This window comes from Cetorhinus maximus, chromosome 19, assembly GCF_964194155.1.
Source record: "Cetorhinus maximus chromosome 19, sCetMax3.hap1.1, whole genome shotgun sequence".
In the NCBI taxonomy this organism is placed as follows: Eukaryota; Metazoa; Chordata; class Chondrichthyes; order Lamniformes; family Cetorhinidae; genus Cetorhinus; species Cetorhinus maximus.
In genome coordinates, this window is record NC_135897.1 from 28,335,917 (window position 1) to 28,357,022 (window position 21,106).

A 21,106-nucleotide genomic window follows, 5' to 3' on the forward strand; every position below is an offset into this window, starting at 1 on the left:
TTTAAAAGAATGAGGGGTGATTTCATTGAAACATTTGTTAGGAAATGGAGATAGTTTAATTATTGGTATTTGTGGCTATTTGGCATGAGTTTTAGCTTTAATGCTTAAGTTTGATTTGTATTTCTGTATCGGTGTGTTAAGAAAGGTCAAATTGAGTTTTAGTTTCACTTGAATAGGTGCCTGAATTTCTAGTGAGAGGTTTACGACTGTGGCAGCTAAGTTAAACAAACAAGAGTAGAGAAACTGGGCAGTTGTCTAGCAACAGTGGTCCAGAGAGGCAGGTTCCTCCCATAGACACACAGAAAAAGTAAAGAAACAGCAGTTTTGAGTTCACTTTAAAGCCAGGACTCCGTGGAGACTGGACACGAGGAGAGGGAACTGCAGAATGAGAGCAGATTTCCCAAAAGAAACAAAAGGTCTCAAGGCCAAAGGAGTGAGACAGAAACCAAGCAGACTTCTAGTCAAAGGAAGGACAGGAATCTAGAAAAGGTCCTGTTAATGAAGTTAAGAGTAAGGAGCAGAGAGGCTACAAGCTTCAGGTTTAAAGGGAAAAAAGCTGCAGAAAGCAGATTTAAAACAAGAACAGCTTGCAAGAGGCAAGAAGGCCCAAAGAGATGACTGAAAGTCTTTAACTCTTTGCTATGGGCATGTGAAGCAGTGGTGTACTGTTGACAGCTGAGTCAGTGAGAGAGAGTGCATGGAAGACAGCTTGAATGCATGTGGTGACCCAGGGGAGAGTAACATTGGAAGGAGAGTTCAAAACCCTGGAGGTGAACTCTTGCAGAAGGTGTCTGTGAGAAAGCATCGGTTTGGGAGATGATTCCAAAGCGAGTTCTTTGAAAGTGGAGATTGGAAACTCTCATGTGAAAGACGGAGTTCAGTGAAACGGTTGGCTCATGATGTGACAAGCGTCTGGGGGTAGTTGATGAGAGATTCATCGCATCTAGTTGAGGTGGCAGCTGTCACTTGGTTCCAGAGTGTGGTGTGTCTGACCACAGGTTGCCAGTTGGGTTACATAGACTGTACTTACTGTGAACATCAGAGTATAAGATAGCTTTTGTAACTTGTGTTATCCTAACAAATCTGTTTATATCTATTTAGGTATAGTTATGGGTGAAGAAGCATTATGATATAGTTCATCTTTTCTTGTTGAATAAATGTTTTATTTTTTTGTTAGAAGTTCATCAGCTGACTCCTGTGACTCTGTTCAGCAACTACTCTACACGTATCTAAACAAATAAATAAATGTTAGGATCTATCAAGCTGGGTTCCACCCTGGGATCAGGCTTGTCCAGGGGTAATCTCAGCTGGGATCATAGCACATTCAAGATTTTGAAGGGTCTTGACACTGTAGGCATTGAGACATTGTTCCCCCTGGCTGAGGAACCTAGAACATGGGGGAAAGTTTCAGGATAGGGGCCTGATTATTTAGGACTGAAGTGAGGAGAAATTCTTCACTCAAAGGGTTATGAATCTTTGGAATTCTCTACCTCAGAGGATTGTGGATGTGCCATTATACTATATTTAAGGTTGAGATAGACAGATTGTTGGCCTCTTAGGGAATCAAGGGTTCTGGGAAGTGGGTGGAAAAGTGCAGTTGAAGCCCAAGATCAGCCATGATTGTATTGAATGGCAGAGTAGGCTCAATGGGCCATATGGTCTGCTCCTGCTCCTCCTTATGTGATGTTCTTAAATTGTGGTTTGAGCAAGGTCTTTTTCGTGAATTATTCCAAAATTATATTCTTTCAGTTAATACTTATTGTATTTTAACGTACTTATGTAGCACCAATGGCAAGTATTGCTTAAGGGCCTGGAAAATGCCAACATTTTAATTACGTAGATTTTTTTGTTTCTTTCTCCCATTATTGAATAAATGCTTTTCCTTGCTAATGAAATGCTACATGATTCTACCTCTACCCACTGCAACTCCCACCCTCTCAAAACACGGTGCAGTGATCTCAATGTATCTTCACGAATAAGTTTGGGTTACATCTAAGTGGCACGTCAATAACTATTTGAATAATGCAACTAATTAATACAGATCTGTGCTGATGTGTCAAATATTTGGATGCCGTTATACATGCTCACACGCAATGTTTGCTAGTTGGATCTTGAACATGAAGCACCACCAGTCTCTAAACATAACTGACAGTCAAAAAAATGTCTCTGATGAATGTTACCAACAAGGGCCTGATTCAACAACAGGAGTAAGACCCCAAAATGTTGTCCGGTTAGGTCAGTGAGCTGCTTATTCATTTTTGAATGGTACTGGTTATACAGTGGTTAGTGTTTTTTAAAAAAATAAACAAATTTTAAAGCCCAACTTAAAAGGACTTGTCTAGATGCACTTGGTTGAGAAGGAAGCTACAGTTGTGATTGGTCGTGCTGTTGCTTGTGGAACACTTGAATGGACCTGGTGAAGAGGTTGTTTTATTGTTAAACTATTAATATGTCTAAGGTTGTGTGTGTGTTTAGCTGCCAATTTACACTTCAAAGATTTTAGGTATTTTTTCTGTCATAATTTGAATAAGGAAGAAGGGTGGTGACTGCAGTCTGATACTTGATACAATCGCATGACAGTTAAAATTGATTCCATGCTTTTATTGCACGGCTTAGCTTTTTAAAAAAATCTTTAAAAATTGTACCCATTGTAACAATCTACTTTATTCAAATGTATCGAAAACATTGTATGCATTTTACTGCAGAGACCAGTGATGCATTACCTATTTACACCATTGTTGATCTTTACCTTTGTCTTGAGCATGCATGTTCTTGCAGCTTGTGAATGTGTCCAGAAATCTGTCACCTTCTAAGGCTTGCTGATTGTTTTTTTTTTCAGGTTTATTTTTAACTAATCACTCCACTAAATACAATGCACATTCTGGTATCAATATCCCTGGGCCAAACCTTCCATCAGAAAATATGCAGGTTTAGGTTTTATCCCCTCCTCCACTACCCTCCCTCTATCCACTTCATAAAGGTAGGGAAAAGCAGCAAAGCCCCTTCTCATTCTCCAGTGAGTGGGCAGTCCTTGAATTGCCAAAAGCTGTGACCATAGCCATTTTGAGGTGTGACAGGGAGAGGGGGAAAGGAGGCTGCATTTTTTAAAATTCAGTTTTCATACGTTTAGAATCTCACTCAGATTGTGATGGGGGCTTCAATTCCAAAAAAAAAACTATATTTGCCAAGCAATCATGATTATGAGGAAAAGTGCTAAATTTTATATTCTTTAAAAATAAATTAATTTGTAAAGCATTGACCAGGTAAACATGAAAACAATTAATTGGCAATGAACGGAGCAAATATTTTGATAGCAACAAGAAAAACTTGCATTTATATAGCCCCTTTTGGAGAGAAAATCATCCCAAAGGACTTTTTTTAAACCCCTTTCCTGGTGTCTGGGTAATCATGTAAAATCTGAATGACATTGAGAAGGATAAGGAATGATAATGCATCACAATGATGGATGTAATATTGGTTTGATTAAAATTGCTTGAGTGCTGTGGTGGGGTGGAAACTATATTTGGAGAAATTTAAACTGAAGTTATGGGAAAGATGAACATGGATTTCAGAGGCAACAACACCTTCAAGGAATTTGGCAAGGAAAGAGGTTGGAGATGGAGCAGTAGTTTGCATGGACAGAGAGATTGAGGGTGGGCATTTTGAGGAGGAGCATGATAATGACACTTTAAAAGGGAGAGGGGTAGTATCTTAGAAGAGGGAAGCATTTACAATGTCCTTCAGCACAGGAGTCAGAAAGGGAAGCTGGCTGGTGTTGTAACCTCAGACCCTATCCCCAAATTACTTATGGACGTATTGAACTTGTCAGTAAGATATGTGCTTTTAAAAAAAAAACATACAAGCAAAAGCTGGTTGAGGCTGTAAGGTAACCAGAAAATTCCTATGTGGATTACTTGACCAACTAGTTCAGAGACAATGGGATGTCGTGCCTAAAAGGTGTAACATGGCCTACTCCAGACAGAGGCACTTCAAAGGAAAAGATACAATGCAAACTGAACTAATCTGTGGTTGCGGAGATAATGGAAAATGATTGCCAGCTCAGCTGAAACCACCACCTGGTGAGTTATATCCCAGACTGTGAACATGAACTCAGTTGAAAAGAAAACAGACCTGGGCGAAAGACATGTTTGTTTTTTCCCTTCCAGGAATACACCAGGAAAGGGGTTAAAAAAGCCAACTGCAACTCTAGTTCTGTATGCTAGTCTGGTATTCTATTCTGGTGTGTGTGTGGTGTGAAGGTCACAGCTGAAGAACACCAGCTGGGCATCCCTGCGCTTGCAGATAAAAATGTCTTCTCTCTCTGTTTGCTGGAAGCAAGTCACAAGTCAGCAAAGCCACTGTCGAAAAGGAAACAGGGTAACTCTTTTCAGCTAACCTACAAAACCAAGAATCTCCAACCCAACTGCTCAGCTGCCAAAATCAGCGCCACCAGAATCGCCCCAACTTAATAGCCGCAATATTTTGCTGTCTACTTCTCACGGACAAGCCTAGGACTGATTTGTATATCTTTTTTAAACTTTTATTTTTGGACTTAATTTCTCATTTCTAGCCTGTGTATATATGTATTCCATTTTTATTATTTTTCCTCATGTTTAGCAATTAATAAACTCCTTTTTTTTGACTCAAGACAGCCTGGTTAAATTGGCTCCTTTTAAAACATAAATACTTTTGGACTGGGAAAAGATATCCACGAGGGAAGGGATCCTTTTTAAATTAACCTCGCTGCCACCAACCAAGGGGGTTAATAAAGGAAGGGAGCCAGTTCATCCCTCATTCCCCAGGAGCATAACAATTTGGGGTACCTCATCCAGGATCTTAACAAGATGGGGGAATCTTGCCCAGGGACCAGTCATAACACTGGTCAGCAGTTTAATAAGACTGTTTCATTTTATTGTTCTTGTTAAATCAAAATGCTGTAGATCCTAGAAGTATGAAGGAAAAACAGAAAATACTGACAGCACCACATTAGGTCAGTCAGATTGCATAGCAAGAACAGACTGATTTGTTTCAGTCTGAGAATAGAATTGGAAAAGAAGAGATTGCATCCAAAACTCCTCAGATCCTGACTGACCACTTGTTTGTTTCCAGCGTTTCTTTTAAACTTTTAATTTAATTTAATTCTGTTAACATATTTAAGTTGAAAGCTATGATCAATAGTGGAGTAGACTCTTGAAATGTAATTTCATTTAAAGGTTTATTGTTTTACCCTTTTTTCCACAGCATACATTTACACTACTATGTTGACCAATAAGTGAGTGACGGGATGTGGTTTACAGCAGAACTCATGGCTAACTATTTTGCAGCAAACAAAGTCCATTTAAACAGGATTTTATGGCAAACCGTGTACAGTCTATTTAAAAAGAGTCTACAAACTACTGGATACAGAACTCCTGACTAAAACTACAGTGACGTGTCATAGTAAAATAAGAATGATTTGTCCATAAGAATGAAATTAAGTAGAGGAAATTTAGATAATTCTTTTTAAAATCAATCCCAAGTGTTTATAGCAGTAATTGACAGGCAAGTTACCCCAATTATCTCCATTTTGTCCAGGATTAGAGGTGTCATGATATGGAACCACTTTTTTCAGTTCATAGGCATACATGGTCTGCTTCCTCTGCACACCTGATGTTATAATGCTGCTGATTTGGTGAGGTTTCAGTTCGAGCAGAATCTAGGCCCCACCTTTTCTTGAGTGTATTGAGTTTAACAAAATGTATAGCTGGTGCATACAGCCCTTTCCCCCATACCCCATAATGTTGAGACAAACTTAACTTCGTCTGAACATTATTTTGTCTTCCTCCTGCTGTTTGCCTACAAATTCCCAGTATATCGTACTGTAAAGTACAACTGGATAATGCAATTTTATTTTTTTGTACCGATTTTAAATTTGCTACCACTTTTGACTACAGCCATAGAATTTTACATTGCACAAGGGGTGTATTTTGAGCATTTTGCCTTTATCACTTCTGTTCTAACAGCCCGTATGGATCCTGCTTTCAATACTATTTGTGATAGGACCTAACCTGCCTTTCCTACCCTTAAAGACAAATGTTTAATCCCTCCATCTGTTCTTTTGGCAACCATATATTTACACACACGAGTTGATAATTCATTGGCCAATGGAAATAATTTGCCTGAATTTAAACTATCAAAACTACTATTTTGCCTTGTGATTTAACAAATTTTTTGTATTTTGAAAACAAACTTTCAATGGCTCTGTACCGCTCCTTGAAGCTTCCTCCCATTACTTCCCTCCTTTTGTATCAAAATCTTCCTGGTACAGGTGATGATAGCGCCTAAGTAATATGTAGAAACCATATCTTGGCTGTTGTTCAAAACAATTTCTGTTTGGATTTTAATAAAGCTACACTAGCACAAATCAAATCATTTCAAAGAACTGAGAGAATATGCATTTCTTAATGAAGATTTGTTTGTATTTAAATGACGTGCAATGCTGAGGTCAAGAATTTTGAAGCTTCTTGCAAAACAAAATTAGCATTAGTAATGGAAATTCATTGCATTATTCCATTGTTACTTGTCCTGGATTCAGTTTGTTTTTGTGTTTTAAAGCCTGTATTGTGCTCAAAAGATAGCATTAGTAAAGTGATATACTCTTTAGGTGGATGCTAATTGTGCATAATAATTTGAGTTTTGTGCTCTTGTTTATTACTTAAATGGGATGTTACGAGATGTAACAATGGCAGAAGAAATGTTGTTTAGGATAATTCTCTTTTACTTTCCGTGCAAATTGGTGATCCACATTGAAAAATGTTTCAGCAGGCACCCAATAATGAAGAGACATTTCTTTGCACTACTGACTGCTTCCAGCTGCTCGTATCAATAAAAGCAAAGTACTTATATTTATGTAACACCTTTCATGACCTCAGAACATCCCAAAGTGCTTTAGAGCTAATGAAGTACTTTTGAAGTGTAGTGACTGTAAAAGTGGTATGACTATTGACCCCACTGCCAGCCTGTGGGTTGGAAGCGGTGTGGGACTGAGCAGGGCTTAGAGCAAATTCTGTTTACAGAGCCGATTTAAAAAGAATCTCTGAGCTGCAGTGCACAGAACTCATGCATGGCTGAAACAGCAGCAGCATCTCCCAATAAAAGCATGGTGATTTCTCTAACAAAATACAGTGAGCAGAATCGTGTCCTGCTCCTGAGAGTGGAGAGCAAGGCAGGTGGGGGAACTTAAATTCAGCGGTAAGCCAAAAATCAGCTTCCCGACAGCAGAATGAACTTTTGCAGTTAAGATCAAGGAAGTTTGAAGATGCATTGGGAAACTCATCTGCATGCATCTGCATGTCATGCATGCTAATTAAAAGGCCAGCTTGCCAGAATTAATTTCCTGTTCCCAATTAAGTTATCATCAAACAAGAAATACGAGCCGTAAGTTTTACAACTGCATATAAATGGTGTGCAGGAGCTGAGGTAGTCAACTTGCTGGAGTTGCACTGAGTAGCCACTTTTTTTCCTCTTTGGGGAGTGTTGTTTAATGAGACAAAGATTGGCTAGTGGCTGTCTAAGGGGTAGGGGGCAGGGAGGCTAGCCAAAGATGGGAGGGAGTCCGGGGGAGGGACGGAGGCAGGGAGAGAGGGAAGGGCCTTGCATGCTGGAAGTGGAGGTCATGTGAATAGGTGGGGGGTTGGGGTTGGGCTGGAGTTTCTGTGCAGGGATGGTGAGGAAAAGAGATAGGCGGGGTCGGGACTGTCTAGTGTGGGGTCATGGGGTTGAACTGAGGCTACTGGGCAGCTGAGGGAGCAGTCGCAGTGAGAGGGAGTCGTGGGACGTGGTAGAGTGGCAGGTACAGGGCCATGGTTGGGTAGCGGATGGTCTCATGGTTGGGTAGGGGAGTCACGGAAACCTACAAAACAGGTGGTGTGGATAAGTGGGGTCAGGCTGGCACTGGGACAGTAGTGGGTGTAGGCTCAGAGGGGAAAGAATGCATATGAAGGGTGATGGTTTATAGGCTGAAGGTTAACAGGAGTGGAATGGTTGTATTGGGTAGGTCAAGGGTGATGGGGGTGAAATTTGGTGGGTGATAGGAGGGTAAAAGTGGTGTAGCATGTCTGGAAAGTTACATGCACCATTTTCTCATGGTTTTTCTTCACAACACAGTTGCTTGTAGATGTGAATCCTCGAAGTGGAAGGAGGGTCTTTTCAGGTGGGTGGAGTTAAAGATGAACACAATTGGCTGACTAGAGGGACACCCTAATAATCATGAATCAACTGCATGAGAACCATGCTCAGGTGTGCTCTCCTCTCTGTGGTGAAGCCCACATGGCAGCAGGTTTTCTCCCTGACTTATGGGTCTCATAACATTGAGATCCCAGCAAGTAAAGATCCCTGCAAGCAAGAGCAGCAATAAAGTCTGTGCTCAAGGCAACTCAAGTTGACCAAGGCAGGGTCAGGGATGGAGGGAGGGAGGCAGGGGTTAGCTCCCCGGGGCAGCGACAGTGTGCTGGTTTAGAATCTCCAGGTCATGGCTGATAAGAGGGTGAGTGGTACTTCCATGATAGCAAGAGAGGGTCTCTTGAATGTGTCTTGAAGGTGATGGAGGGAAGCCCAGTAGTATTTGAAGGAGGGTGCACAGACATGGCTTTCATTACCTCAGCCTCCACGCACATGGATGTATGGACAAGAGGAAAGCTCATCTGTGGTCCTCCACGACAGACTTCACCATGGTGGGGTGGGGGAAGGTGAGGTGTAGCCCGATGCTAGCTATAGGGTTTCCTATTGGCTGAAATGTTCAGGACCAGAGGGACAGCTTCAAAGAATATGCTGACTACATAGATTTCTGCAATTGGTTCACAAATCACCTTAGGCATACATGATACTGGCTCCAGGCAGCCCTGCATTACTTCTAGTTGTAGTCCAGCTGAGGTGGAAATGGCGGGGGCATTGACGTTCTGCCCACCCCTGCCACAAGTTTCACCATGCTCTTCGTGAATGCATATCTAATGAGTTGACTGGTAAGAGATTGCATACAGCCAGCCGCCCTGTCCCTGAGTGGAAGTCACACTCACTTCCGCTCTGCCTCCCAACTTACACTCAGACCAGTGAGTGGAGGATAGTTGCATATAAATTTTGAATTTTGTAAATTCAATCCCTGACATTTACAACAGTGTGCTCTCCAGGCATGATTGGTGAGGGAATTACCCATTCTGGCAGGGATCATAGTATCAATATATGCCCCTTCTCTTCAAAATAGTACCATGGGATCTTTACGTCCACTTGCCAACTGCAGGGTGCTCCATACTGTTGGAAACAAGAGCAATCCATTTTTCCAGATGTTGACTAATAAACTGGGGAGCATTCAGTGGAATAAAAAAAAATCTTCCTTCCGCTGAAAGGCTATACGGTTATTTACTTATCAGTTTCATGGGTTTTCTATGTAGGTCAATTTATATATTGAAAAAAAATTCTGGCATTCTTGGCAAAGTCTCCATGGCCTGACTTTTTCATTCGCCGGGTGGGCTCGGCAGGAACGGGCTGTCGCGGAGCCAGTCGCTGCCTGTGATTGGCTCCACGCCGCCATTTTACGTGGGCGGGCCAATTAAGGCCCACCCAACATAAGATGTGAGCCATAGTGCTCAACGCTACCTGTGCGGGCGGGGGGAGGAGAGAGATTCAGGGCCAGAGCTCTCGCGCATAAGCGCAAAAGAGCGCTCCAATCTCCCTGAGGCACAGAGCTGCATCAGGGAGATCAAATCGCTATTGTAATTAATGAATAAACGGATTGAGAATTTATTTAAACATGTCCCCTCATGTGTCTGTGTCACATGAGATGGGGCATGTTTTTATATTTAGGAAATTTTTAAAATTTAATTAATAAAAGCTTTAGGAAACCTCATCCTGCTCGTGGATCAGGTTTCCTGAAAAATGTGAAGGCCGCTTGGCCATTTTGTCAGCCTGCCAGCCTTAAGATTGGACGGGCAGTGTTAACAATTACATTAATTACTTCCTTAATGGCCATAATAGGCTGTTTACATATCGGCAGGCACACAGCCGACTTTGGTGCATGCCAGCCAAACGAAAGAGCGTGATGACGTCGGACGCACGCCCGATCTCATCGTGCATCATTTAAATGGGTAGACATGCTGTTTGTAAGTAAAACTGGAGCAATTGTAAAAAATACAGGCTGTTTCCTGTTTTAAAAATTACTTTTGTAGTGTGTTATTCTGAGCCAGAGTGCCTTGTTCATAATGCAGTGGCTTTAGCAGGCTTTTTTTAAAGTATGGACATTGAAAAAAGGAAAAACTTGCATTTATATAGCTGCTTTTCAAAATCTTAAAGTCTCACAGTTATGTCAATTGTCTTTGTAATGTGGAAAAACGATACCAATTTGTAACTGACCTTTAGATTAATTACCAGATAATCTGTTTGTGATGTTGGCTCAGACACCAGTAGAGCTCACTTGCTTTTTTTTTCAAATGGTGGCATGGAATCTTTCACATCCACCTGAAAGGGCAACCAAGGATCTCAGTTAAATGTCTTTGTGAAAGATGGAATCTCCAACAGTGCAGAACTTTCTTGGTACTGTATGAAGTTTCCATCTAGATTATGTGCTCAAGTTTCTGAAGTAGGGCTTGAACTCACAACCTTCTGGTTCAGTGACAACATTGAAAACTTTCCCGGTCAAAAAAAGGTTGTTGGCTATGCTGGATTAACTACATAAGTAAATGGAAAATAATACTTGAATTATTATCCCAACATGTTTTTTTCTTTTATCAACTTTCTATTTGAAATCATTAAAGTTTTTTTTAAACTATCTTTTGGCAATGAGTTCAAATATTACATTTGAGTTTGAACTTGCATTCCTCAAACCTTCTATATACAATCCTAACTAAGCGCATTCACACCTTTGAGCTTGTTCTTTCTTTTAGCTTTTTAAAGGATGTATACAAGTGAGCTCCCTTCCTTGGAATGTTTTGAGCATGGTATTCTGCAGTCTTTTTGCAGGATTCTGTTACAATAATAATCCCTTTCTCTTTGAACTTGCAGTGCTGAACCAACGGGAAGATGACGGAAGAGGTGATAGTGATTGCCAAGTTTGACTATGTGGCCCAGCAGGAGCAAGAGCTGGACATAAAGAAGAATGAACGATTATGGCTATTAGATGACTCCAAGTCATGGTGGCGTGTTCGAAACTCCACAAACAGAACTGGCTTTGTACCTTCAAATTATGTGGAAAGAAAGAACAGTGCTAGGAAAGCTTCTATTGTGAAAAATCTAAAGGATACCTTGGGTAAGTCTGTCATTGGTGTCATATGCTGGAGTATTCTGACAGTCAATTCATCAAATGAGTGTATTGAACGTATCCTTAACAGGTAGGAAACCTTGAAAATGTATATCCAGCAAATGTACCCTGTTTCTGCTTTTGGGTAAAAGGGTTAAAATAGGTAAACATGCAGTTTGTAAGTAAAACTGGAGCATTTGTAAAGAAAACAGCCTGTTTTCTGTTTAAAATTTATTTTTGTAGCATTGTGTAATTCTGAGCCAGAGTGCTTTGTTCATAGCACAGTGGCTTTAGCAGCCTTTTTTATGGCCACTAATTGATTTTTTAAAACTCTTTGAGGTAAATTCAAAATACAAATTATGTCTTCATTGAAAACTTTTCCTGTCATGGAGTGTGACACCAAATTATGAATGTAAGCAGCTGTAATCAAGAGGGAATTATTGCAGCATTGAAAGCTAGAGACCCCAGTGGGTGTTTAAATGACCGAAACTGAGCAGTTGGGTGAGTGATAATGGAGGAACTATATACAATAAAAATACTGTGCCGCTGAGTGTAATGCTCTTGCAAACATCTGTTCCTTTTTTAAGTTGTTTTCATAAACTCAACACGTAAAAATAAGTAAGATAGAATGCAGATGGACTAGAAATTCTCTCATTCTAAAACATAACCTTAAATAAGTACTTTCAGAAAGAGTTATGTACACTTGTTGCAAAGCAATCAATTATTTTGCTTATATATACCAGAATTGGTAATGTGCATTTTTTAAAAAAGAGTTTTAAGATAAGCACTTAACTATTTGAAGACGCAGAGCTGCACAATCTCTTTTACTTTCCTGTAGCCACTTCTTTTCATAATACTCTCAGTGCAGATTGAACTTAGAGTACATTTTGCTTATTAATAGACTAACTTGATAGAATACATTACAGCCTTTATTTCCAAGTGCAAGGCAAATGGGTAATTTCTGCTCAAGCACAGCTAATCATGGATACTTCTTCCAAATTTAAAAAAAATTAAATTGTGTAACAGAAAATAATCAATTTTGGAAAAATGGTAATATGATTTCAATATGTATTAGCTACTGTAAACCTCAAAATTTTTCACTAAACTTCTAGATTGTAATACACTCTGAATCATCTGTAATCTATGTGAAATTAATCCTTAAACTATAATTCTGCCTATATTTGTATCTTGATGCACGTCCATGACGATCTTTGCTGACAAGTAGCATAGGAAAATGGTATGGCAAGTTTTAGTATTCTGCGGTGAAGTGTTTTCAATAGTGGATGACTGCGCAGATTCAACTCTGTTCTTCATCCGTGCAAAACTGATTGAGTTATGCTGGTAACAGTTTAGCGTGTTCTTGCTGTGAAAAACGGCAGAAGCAAAATAATGTAAATCAAAAATGACTCCACAAACATTACCCTGCACCTCCAGAGAACACCGACTGTGGACGAGTGTGTGTTTTGACTTTCGCTTGCCTACGGGTCCAGTCATTTGAGGAATTGCTTCCAGATGTGTTCATGATCCATTCTTATTAATCCCACTTTTCTACCCACCATTGAACACGAAATGCTAAAAGTTGATTTAAAATTATGTAGGATTTTGATAGTTTAGGATGTTCAAACTTACAGTAGGCAATCTTATTCAATGTTGTGACATGGGCATCATGGTTTGTTTTCCAAATTTTAAAAAATTGAATTCAAATTCTCAAGCGGCCAGAGTGAGATTTGTACTTATTTTCTCTGGATTATTAGTCTAGGCCTCTGGAATACTAATCCAGCAACATAATGCATTGCTTATCATTCCCTTCCTATTGATGTATTCTTAGTAAAAGCCCATTTGTTGGACTGCACTATATAATTTTGCTGCCTTCCTTATTGGCTATACTTAGCTTTGGTGCAATTCATGATTTTGTAAGATGTGGGATTTTCCCTCACTTTATGTCAACTGTTACTTTCATTTTTATTGTACTGTTAATGTAGAAAAGCTTCCCCAGACACTTCAAAGAGTCATAATCAGAAATAAGAAGGTATTGGGAAAAGTGACCAGAGGCAATGGCACAGTGGTATTGTCCACTGTGGAGTAATCCAGAGACCCAGGGCCTCCGGGGACCCGGGTTCGAACCCCGGCAGATCGTGGAATTTGAATTCAATAAAAATCTGGAATTAAAAAGTCTGACGCTGACCAAGAAACCATTGTTGTAAAAACCTATCGTTCACTAATTTATGGTTGTTGGAAGTCAGTCACCCCAGTTCCAGGACATCACTGCAGGAGTTCCTCAGGGTACCATCTTCAGCTGCTTCATCAATGACCTTCCTGCCATCATAAGGTCAGAAGTGGGGATGTTTGCTGATGATTGCACAATGTTCAGCACCATTTATGGCGACTCAGGTACTGAAGCAGTCCATGTCCAAATGCAGCAAGACCTGGACAATATCCAGGCTTGGACTGACAACTGGCAAGTATCATTCTTACCACACAAGTGCCAGGCACTGACCATCTCCAACAAGAGAGAATCTAACCATCATCCCTTGACATTCAATGGCATTACCATCACTGAATCCCCCACTATCAACATCTGGGTGGTGGGGTGGGGTGGGGTGGTGGGGTGGGGTGGTGGGGGTGGTGGGGTGGGTGGGGGGTGGTGGGGTGGGTGGGGGGTGGTGGGGTGGGTGGGGGGTGGTGGGTTGTTACCATTGACCAGAAACTGAACTGGACTAACCATATAAATACTGTGGCTACAAGAGCGGGTTAGAGGCTAGGAATCGTGCGACGAATAACACGCCTCCTGACTCCCCAAAGCCTGTCCACCATCTACAAGACACAAGTCAGAAGTGTGATGGAATATTCTCCACTTGCCTGGATGAGTGCAGCTCCCACAACATTCAAGAAGCTTGACGCTCTCCAGGACAAAGCAGTCCATTTGATTGGCACCACATCCACAAACATTCACTCCCTCCACCACCGACGCGCAGTAGCAGCAGTGTGTACCATCTACAAGATGCACTGCAGGAATTCACCAAGACAACACCTTCCAAGCCAACAACCACAATCATCTAGAAGGACAAGGGCAGCAGATAGATGGGAACACCACCACTTGGAAGTTCCCCTCCAAGCCACACACCATCCTGATTCGGAAATATATTGCCGTTCCTCCACTGTCACTAGGTCAAAATCCTGGAACTCCCTGCCTAACAGCACTGTAGGTGTACCTACACCACATGGACTGCAGCGGTTCAAGAAAGTAGCCCACCACCACCTTCTCGAGGGCAACTAGGGATGGGCAATAAATGCTGGCCTAGCCAGCAAACCCCACATCCTGTGAATGAATAAAATAAAAGAAAAGTTTGTTTTTTGGAGGGTTCAAAAAGAGAAGTGAGGGATGGTGATGCAGCGTGTGGGACCTAAAGGGCTGAAAGGCATGACAGCCAGTGAGCCAAATGGAAGGGACAACGCAGATGTGACCAGAGTCAAGAGGAATGTAAAGTTCTTAGGAGAGCTGTAGGTTTGGAGAAGGTAAGAGATGAGGACTCTGAGACCCATGAAGGAGTTTATACACTGGGAGGAAATTTTAAAAATTGGGAACTGTGAGCCAACATAGGTGAGCAAGCACTGTGGCACAGGCAGCAGAGTTTGGTTAAGCTGAAGTGTACAGTATGTGGAGGATGGGAAGTAAGCTGGAGAGCACTGGAATAATTGAGTCTGGAGGTGACGGAGACATAGATGAGAGAATCAACATTGGTTGGGCTGAGGCAGGGACAGAAGAAGGCAATTTTATGGTGAGTACACATTGTTGTTGTGATATGGAGTATACAGAATCACAGCTTCAGATGCAGAGGTTGAGAAAAGTCTCATTCAACCTGAGATAGTGACCAGGGAGAGAGATGGAATTGGTGGCCAGCATGTGTAGTTTACTCAAGGGAATGAAAATGAGCCCTTTTTCATCTCTCCAGTGTTTAGTCGATGGAAGTAATAGCTCATTTAAGACTGGATTTTGGAAAAACACCTAGCAACACAGAGGCAGTGGACAGTGAGGCCACATTGTGGCTGGCGCGGTCCAGCCATTTCTAGCAATGTATGGCCAAACTAATTCTGCACAAGATCTGCTCAAATCAGCAACCCTTGGATTTGAGGTAGTGAAGACCAGGGGCCTTACCAAGAGGAAAATGAGGATGGGAGATTATAAAGGTTTTACTGGGGACAAGTTTGGTAACAGTCTGTTAACAAATAATTATAGTTGGAACCATCTGACATTTTTTTAAAAAAAATCATGAAGCTTTACTTCAATTAATCTCTCAGTCCAAGATAAAGAAGTTGGGTTGAGCTAAACAATTGTCAAACAATTGAGCCACAAGGTGACATGTTAAATTTTTGGCAACTTGGTTATCCTTATTTCAATTTCTCTCTCTCTGTCAGATAAATGAAAACGTCCTGAACAATTCAAAAAGTATTCAGGAAAAGTATATTGTTTCATGAATAAAACATGAAAATTATACTGCATTCTTATTAGAAGTTTATATCATGATTTTTATGACAGATGAAAGAGATGAATGTTACACTGTGAAGAGGTGATTGTTCTTAATCAAACTTCTTCATTTTGGATTTAGACGTTAATTGCAGTGGAACAACAGCCAGTGTGTTCCCCACTAATTGTAAAGTTAAACTGAAAAGAATTTGCCATCTTGATTCACTGAACCTTGAAGAAACAGTGTCAAATATTTTTTGCTTAAACAAATAGAATGCCTGACTCATTATAAGCTGAACCTTCAATTGAACCAGTTTGATTTTTAGGTATGGGTTTTGAGATGTTTAGCTTACTTCTAACCCTTAATTAAAACAGCTTGTGACCTGCCACTGAGATCCATGGCTGATTGGTAAATGGAACCTAAAGTCTCTGATTTGTTGTATGACTCACTTGTGCTTCCTTAAAAGTGCAGCCTTTTTAAAATGTGCCTCTTAAAACTTGACACAATTTCATTTATTTAAATGGGGTTCAAAGCAATCTCAATCCTAACATCTCTGCATTGTTGACAACTCCTTTTAAGATTGGAAGTAGTGTGCACTATCACAATTTGCCACATGGCAGTCTAATTTTGCAGGTATTGCTAATTTTACTTCTGCAGTTCACTGCATCCAGTTGGAATGTCAGTTCAATAAATCCCAGTTGAAATCACCCCCCCCTCCCCTATGCAATAGACCACTGTTTTCTAAATACTTTTCTGTTAGCCCTGCAGAGAGGGAACAGAGTTCCATTCATGTCAGTGATGCAAGTCCTCTGCGCACACATGACTTTAATTTATGTTGAACAACTGATTGGCAGATTGAAAATCACAAAACCCCCTCAATATGTTACTCTGCATGATGGAAAGCACAACCATTGTGCCCTTGTGATGTTTTTGTCCTGTGAATGTCGTCTTGATGATGTACAGTTCTGTGACCTTCAACATAAGCATTTAAAGCTGGGTTATTTATTTGTTTCACTATTTATTTTTATTTATCCTTGGGATGGTTCAGTAATTTCAATTGCATTATGCACTCGAGTGTTCCAGAGAGAGGTTTAAACTTCACATTATTGGAAATTAAAAGCCTCAAACAAGGGCTAGCTACCTCTTTGGTAAGCTGTGAAAAGACTCCAGTTTTTACCTAATGTTGCGTGGTTTCTGGACTTTGAATAGAAGCAGCCACTCGTTTTGGTTATCTAACTTTCACTCAGTTGCACATGTTAATGGATTAATAAAGAGGGCCTCTCACACATGCTGTCCTATCAATGCACCTTCCAAGCCTGGGATCTCTACAGCTCAGAAGAACAAGAGCAGCAGAATCACTTGAAAGGAAGTAATGACCACACTTCTGGCATCCAGGTTGTGACTTTTTGTGAGTCTAGACAACTGCTATTGAAGGCAGTGAAATATATGTGCCTCCTTGCTGTTGATCCAGTTGAGATCAGTAGCACACTGGGAAGGAAGGAGCATACAATTCCTCTCAATGAAGTTTCTCCTGTAATAAATTCACCGAGTATTCAATGAATAGAATCCTTTATGTCACTCTCTACCTACGTTAGCATTTTGAATTTAAGCTGTTCCAAGTCAGAAAAAGCAATTTTTTAGGCTTAGCCAGTCCAAAGATGTTACCCAAATTCTAACGTTTTGAGCTATGTTAAAGGAGAACAGCTTCAAGTTTAACATAGGGCAGAATTTTCTGCCTGCTGGGCGGGTGGGCTCAACCCAACCTCTGGCGGCTAGGGAGCCGATCCCCACAGGAGAAGCGGGCCCCACTGCCATTTTACGTGGACGGGCCAATTAAGGCCCGCCCAGCGTGATGTCCAGTGGGAAACGCTATGGCGCTTCCTGTGTGGGCGGTGGGGGGGGATTCCCCAAAAGCAAGAGTGCGCTCTTTTGCGCATGCACACGAAAGAGCGCACATCTCCCTGAGGCTTAGTGCTGCCTCAGGGAGATTGCTTCCACTTCAAAAAAAAATGAAATTTTTTTTAAAAATTCCCTAACATGTCCCCCTCATGTGACAATGTCGCATGAGATGGGACATGTTCATAATTTACATTATAAGTTTATTAAACTTTATAATTCCCTACGTGAAACTTCATCCAGCTGGTGAATGAGGTTTCATGTTTTTTCTATTGCCCGCCAGGGCTCCTGGCCTGCCCACCAACCTTAAGGTTGGACGGGCAGCTCCTTTAATTGTTTAAATGATCATTGACAGGTCGGAAGGGCACAGCTGTGCCTCCGCCTCCCTGAAAATTTAAATGGGGCGGGAGAATGTCAGGGGGAACCCCCGACGTCATCCTGCATCATTTTACACGTCGGCGAGTGGGCCCCATCCCCTGCTCACCGACGGCCAAATTCTGCCCATAGTTTTAAACACTGAAAGACAGAGGAGGAAGTTCCCTGCTTGTTAGTCAAATTGCTCATATTAACTGAAAAGGGCTCCTAAAATACTAGAATTTCTATTTTGTTTGGCTGACAAAATTGTTAGTTTCCGCCTTAAATGTCTTTTGAAGTAATATTTTATTACTATGCTCTTAAATGTCAAAATACTCTTGAATAATTTTTCATACAGTTGTATATCTACTTTTAGTGGAAACTGCAGAGTATCAAACAAGTTTCAAACTTGCCTCTTCCTATCTTTGCAAAAAAAAAAAGTACAACCACTGATTTGGATGTATTCTATCTTGGCTGGTTGATTTTGGGGATGATGACACCCATTGGTGAAACCAGGTAGTGGTTTTGTGTATTATGCAAAGGGACTTCCATTTGGCAGCTTCAAATCTGTAGCGTTCAGTAAAATACAAATCTTATGAATATGAAAGATCTCTAAATGTTGATGGAAACGAATTATGACTGTCTACCAGGTTTCACTTCAGTGAGAACATTGCTAATATGCTCACTGTTTCATCCCCTACTTTTCCTGGCAGTTTCCTCCTCTCCTCTCCATTTCTTCTGGCAAGGGGTTAACTCTTTGGGGTATAGTTTCCATGGGGGGTTTGGGCGCTTCCAGTAATTTATCCTTGTGACCATTCTTTATGTGAGCTAAATGATGAGTTGATAAACTATTCTTTTAACTTCTTGTGTCACAGCTTGCCCGATCCCTCCACTTCACATGCACGATTTACAACACAAAGTTGCTGGATATTGATTAAGTTGCACACCATGGCTTATTTTCCCCTCCCTGCCCTAGAGTCACTGAGGTTTCCCTGGTCTAAATTACCTGTGGGGAGTATCCACATTGCCCACTATATCTCTTGTGAATCTAGAAGGTGGAAAATATCAAAGCTAAATTGTTTTTGTGCAGGCTAAAACTACTGATCAGAGTTATTTACAGTGATCCACAGAAAATAAATACCTATCTAACACAAGTAGTTAGCTGCATATAGTCATTCCACAGTGTACAGTATGAGTCGTTTGTGTTCTCAGCTTCAGTGGACAAGCTCTTGAGATGATGGTCTCTTGCGAGCTATTTTTTTGGGGGGATAATTTCCCTCCATTTATAATAAATTTCTTTGAAGATAATAAAGCAAATTGAATCTTGGCTATCTTATTTTGATAAACCATGAGATAGTGGCTTGCGATTTGTCTTTCGTCTTTGGGATTTATCCAAATGCCAACTTGATTATCCTAATACGCAACAACTATCATAAATTAAGTGCCAGTTTGCCTCATCACACTGGATGAATTCCCAAAGTAGCGCTGCATAGAATGGTAATGAGCATGTAAAGATGTCCTGCTTGGAATCTAATGCCATGCTGCCAATAACCATTCTCATTCACAATAATTAGATCCGCACAATCAAATTCATACTTAGAACAGAAGATACTGGAGAGGTTAGTGGGCTGTGATTCAGATAGTCTGAGCCACCATTTAGATTTTCAACAAAGTGCTCTATCTGTCTTGAAACTAGGTTACCATAAAAGACATTTTTACTGTCTGCATACCAAACTGGACAAAAGAAGTGTAACTTTTGTTGCAGCAACTACAGGGCATACAGAGATCCATTTTAAAGGCCACCCATCTATTAACAGCCACTCACTGGTAGTTCTATAATAAACTCAAGAACCTTTCTGGAGCTGCCCCTAAAGGCCATTATACTGGAAAAGTTTAACAAAAAAAGAAAGGCTTGCATTTATGTAACACCTTTCATGACCACAGTCGCCCCAAAGCACCTTGCAGCCAATGAAGTACTTTTGAAGTTTATTGATTTTTGAAATGTAGGAATCACAACAGTACCTGCCCAAAGCAAGGTCCCACAAACTGCAATGTGATAATGACCATTATGTTGATTTATGGATAAATATTGGCCAGGACACCTTGAACTCTCCTTGCTCTTGAAATAGTATCATGGGCTCTTTAACGCCTACCTGAGAGGACAGATGGGGCCTCAGTTTCACGTCCCAGCTGAAAGACATTGCAGCACTCTCTCAGTGCTGCAAGGAGTGTCAGTCTTACTTTTGTGCTGAAGTCCTGGAGTGGGACTGGAACCCACAACTTTTGACCCAGAGACACCCATGCTATCAACTGAGCCACAGCTCTCACGCGTTGCATATTGCATGATTAATTAAAGGTTAAATAATACCCATTACAGTTTTTCTTAAATAATTGTTTATGTGGTGCATATTTATATTGCTAATGAACAGAGTGTGTATATACTATTATTTTTTTCTGCATCTTCTATTTCTTTGTGTTGCTGCAGTACGACAGTATTGAAGTAGGTCAAAGATCTGATTCAAAGCCTGACTGGTAGTAAATGGCCTGAAGAAGAAGCATGTGGGCAGTGAGTTGCTGGGCTGCCTTTCATCCTGAATTTCTAATGCTGTTGGGTGCTCCAAAATTATGGGTTTTTTTTGTACTACACAACCTGCATTCCATAAAATATTAAGTTTTAGCATATGATATTTTTGGTTAATAGATAAAATCAATTTAGAACTGCATGTTTTTATACATGTTTTTAAAAAGTATTTATTTTGATAGCTGAGTAGACTAAGCCACTCAACTGTTCGTTGTGCTCCTGAATTATACAGGCAAAGGAGAATCCCTGCTTGATCTTATTCTGTATTGAGCTAAATTGGTCTTAAGATTCACGTGCTCAACAATTGTTGGCAATGCCCTCCACCAAGAAAGAGAAAAATGTCAGTCAAGTTTACCACTTCAGATTGTTTCCAGCAACCACTCATGAAGAAACAACTGGGGGTAATTTTAACCCCAAAGAGTTTGGATCTGGTGGGGAGTAAAAATGTTAAAAAAAACCCCTCAAATCCATCCACTTCCTGATTATAATGGAGGTGGGATGGGGGTGGGTAGGTAACTATTCCACTCCCAGGAGATGGCTCAT

The 21,106-nt window shown here is 40.7% G+C and overlaps 1 protein-coding gene across 1 annotated transcript in view; it reads left to right on the top strand.

Moving 5' to 3' along the window:
- Positions 1 to 21,106, top strand: part of LOC144693703 (SH2/SH3 adapter protein NCK1-like) — a 219,903-nt gene that overhangs the window by 137,620 nt on the left and 61,177 nt on the right. The window contains exon 3 of the mRNA XM_078563614.1: positions 11,032 to 11,275. Coding sequence (XP_078419740.1) covers positions 11,050 to 11,275 — 226 coding nt within the window. The 5' untranslated portion in view covers positions 11,032 to 11,049. The remainder of the gene's footprint in view (positions 1 to 11,031; positions 11,276 to 21,106) is intronic.